Source organism: Arachis ipaensis, chromosome B2 (genome assembly GCF_059453495.1).
Source record: "Arachis ipaensis isolate K30076 ecotype BB chromosome B2, ASM5945349v1, whole genome shotgun sequence".
NCBI lineage: Eukaryota > Viridiplantae > Streptophyta > Magnoliopsida > Fabales > Fabaceae > Arachis > Arachis ipaensis.
In genome coordinates, this window is record NC_142437.1 from 99,777,275 (window position 1) to 99,779,605 (window position 2,331).

A 2,331-nucleotide genomic window follows, 5' to 3' on the forward strand; every position below is an offset into this window, starting at 1 on the left:
ATGACTGGTGTTCAAGGAGCATGGAAGCGTTACAAAACAAGAATAAAAAAGAAGCATTTTGATCCATATTCTGAAAATATTGAGGATATGTTGGTGAATCGTCCTTTGAAAATTCCAGAAAAACAATTTCGGAAGCTAATTGCATATTGGAGTATTCCAACTGTCAAAGTGAGCTAGAGGGTTTTAATTATTATTATTTGATATGATCAAGTATAATTTTTTCAATTTTTATATTTTTTTATCATTATTTATTTTAAACATAGGCCATGTGTGTTATAAATTCTGAAAATCGCAAGAAGCAACAATGGAGGCATAAAATGGGACCAATCAATTTTGCAAGAGTGCGTGTTGATTTGGTAAGGTCACATTTGAGTTAAAATTCTCTACTCGTTACTTCTTCCTAATTTTAGCATGTTATAAACTTGTAATTGCTATCTTGGTCTGTGGCGTGAGAAAAAAGAGAACAAAGAGGAACCAAATCAAGCTGAAATATTTGTTGCAACTTGGAATGGACTAAAAGGGAAAACACTTGATGTAGAAACACAAGCTGTTATTATAAGTTAGTCTATAATTTTCTTGTTTTAGTTGTTGTTTTATGGCTGTCATAGATGCTATGCTCTTTGCTGTTTTATGGCTATCGTGATTTTATTGTAGTATCTACTTTGTGGCTGTTTTATGGCTGATTTAGTTGCTGTTTTATGGCTATTTTATGACTATTTTATGGCTGTCATGGATTGTTATTTTAATTGCTATTATATGCCTATTTTGTGGCTATCGTGGTTGTTATTTTAGAATTTATTTTATGGCTGTTTTATGGTTGTCATGGTTGCTGTTTTCTATTTTATGGCTGATTTAATCACTGTTCTATGGCTATTTTATGCAAATTTTTTATGGCTATCGTAGTTGTTGTTTTAGTATCTACTTTATGGCTGTTTTACAGCCGTCATGATTGCTGTTTTATAGCTATTTCATGGCTGTTCTATGGCTATTTTATGCCTGTTTTATGGTTATCGTGGTTATTGTTTTAGTATCTACTTTATGACTATTTTATGGCTGTCATGGTTACACTGTTATGGCTGTTTCATGGCTGATTTAATTGCTGTTATATGGCTATTGTATGCCTGTTTTATGGCTATCGTGGTGGTTGTTTTAGTATCTACTTTTTGGCTATTTTATGGCTATCATGGTTGCTGTTTTATGGCTGTTTCATGGCTGTTTTATGGCTGATTTAATTGTTGTTCTATGGCTATTTTATGCCTGTTTTATGGCTATCATGGACTGTTATTTTATGACTGTTTTATGGCTATTTTGGATTGCTGCCCCCTATTAGTTATCAATAGGTTGTTAGATTCTTTCATTGAATTTTTATCACTAAAAATAGACATATCATATATTTGTGTGTATAGGATAAACTTGATGATCTTCAAGAAGCTGGAGAAACTCTTACTAATATATTTCAAAAAGTTTTTGGTAAAAAAAATTCAGGAAGAGTTCGATGTTATGGAAGAACTGTTACAAAAACTTCTCTTAAGAAAAATAAAGAAATAGATGAAATCAAAAAACAAAGTGAAGAGAAGGTAACATCTTTAAAAACTGAATTAGACGACCATAAGCAACGATTGCAAGGATTGGAAGATATTGTGAAACTTATGTTGCAACAAACTTCTCCTGGTATGAATGTTGATGAAGCACTTTCTGTCTTGCGTTCTAAGCAATCGTCAACAAATAGTGCACAAGATCCAAATTTAGTTTCTTGGCATTCTCCTCCATCGACTCATATACCAAATCATGATTAGGTATGTGTGCTAAATTGTTGTAACACTTGAGTATACATGTTATTGTATAGCTTATGTTTTGACTATAATTTTTTTGTTCCTTTAAATTTGACTACAGCTTTCTAATTGTTGGATGTAGTTTTCTGAAGACATAAAGACAATTCTTGGCACAATGGGGAAGCACAAAGTCTTTTTGGTTTCAAGTGGACAACTTAGTTTCTTTTTTGGGTAAAAAAACGTAAACAAGCCAAGGGCCAAACAATTTTACACAAATAAGCCAAAGCAAAATCTGATTCATCAATCAACCAAAGCACATTTAAATGTAGTTCGAACCTACCTGTTTCGCACTCAATTTTCATGTAATTCAAACCATGCTGATTCGAATTACACAGAAACATGTAATTCGAATCAAGCTGATTCGAACTCCTCTCATGCACGCCATGCAACGTAATTCGAATTAGTCCAGGTGTATTTCGAACCAGGCTGGTTCGAACTATAAAGGAGCAGAGTTGTATATATATGTTGTTCCAAATCATGATATTGTACTTTGAAAATA

General features: G+C 32.6%; 1 protein-coding gene across 1 annotated transcript; it reads left to right on the forward strand.

The window, feature by feature from the left end:
- On the forward strand, positions 1-1,796 carry LOC107628426 (uncharacterized). The gene is made up of 4 exons (XM_088506382.1): positions 1-168; positions 264-356; positions 454-555; positions 1,407-1,796. Exons 1-4 carry the CDS (start codon positions 1-3, stop codon positions 1,794-1,796), a joined length of 753 nt encoding a protein of 250 aa, XP_088362508.1.
- Positions 1,797-2,331: the final 535 nt, after the last annotated feature.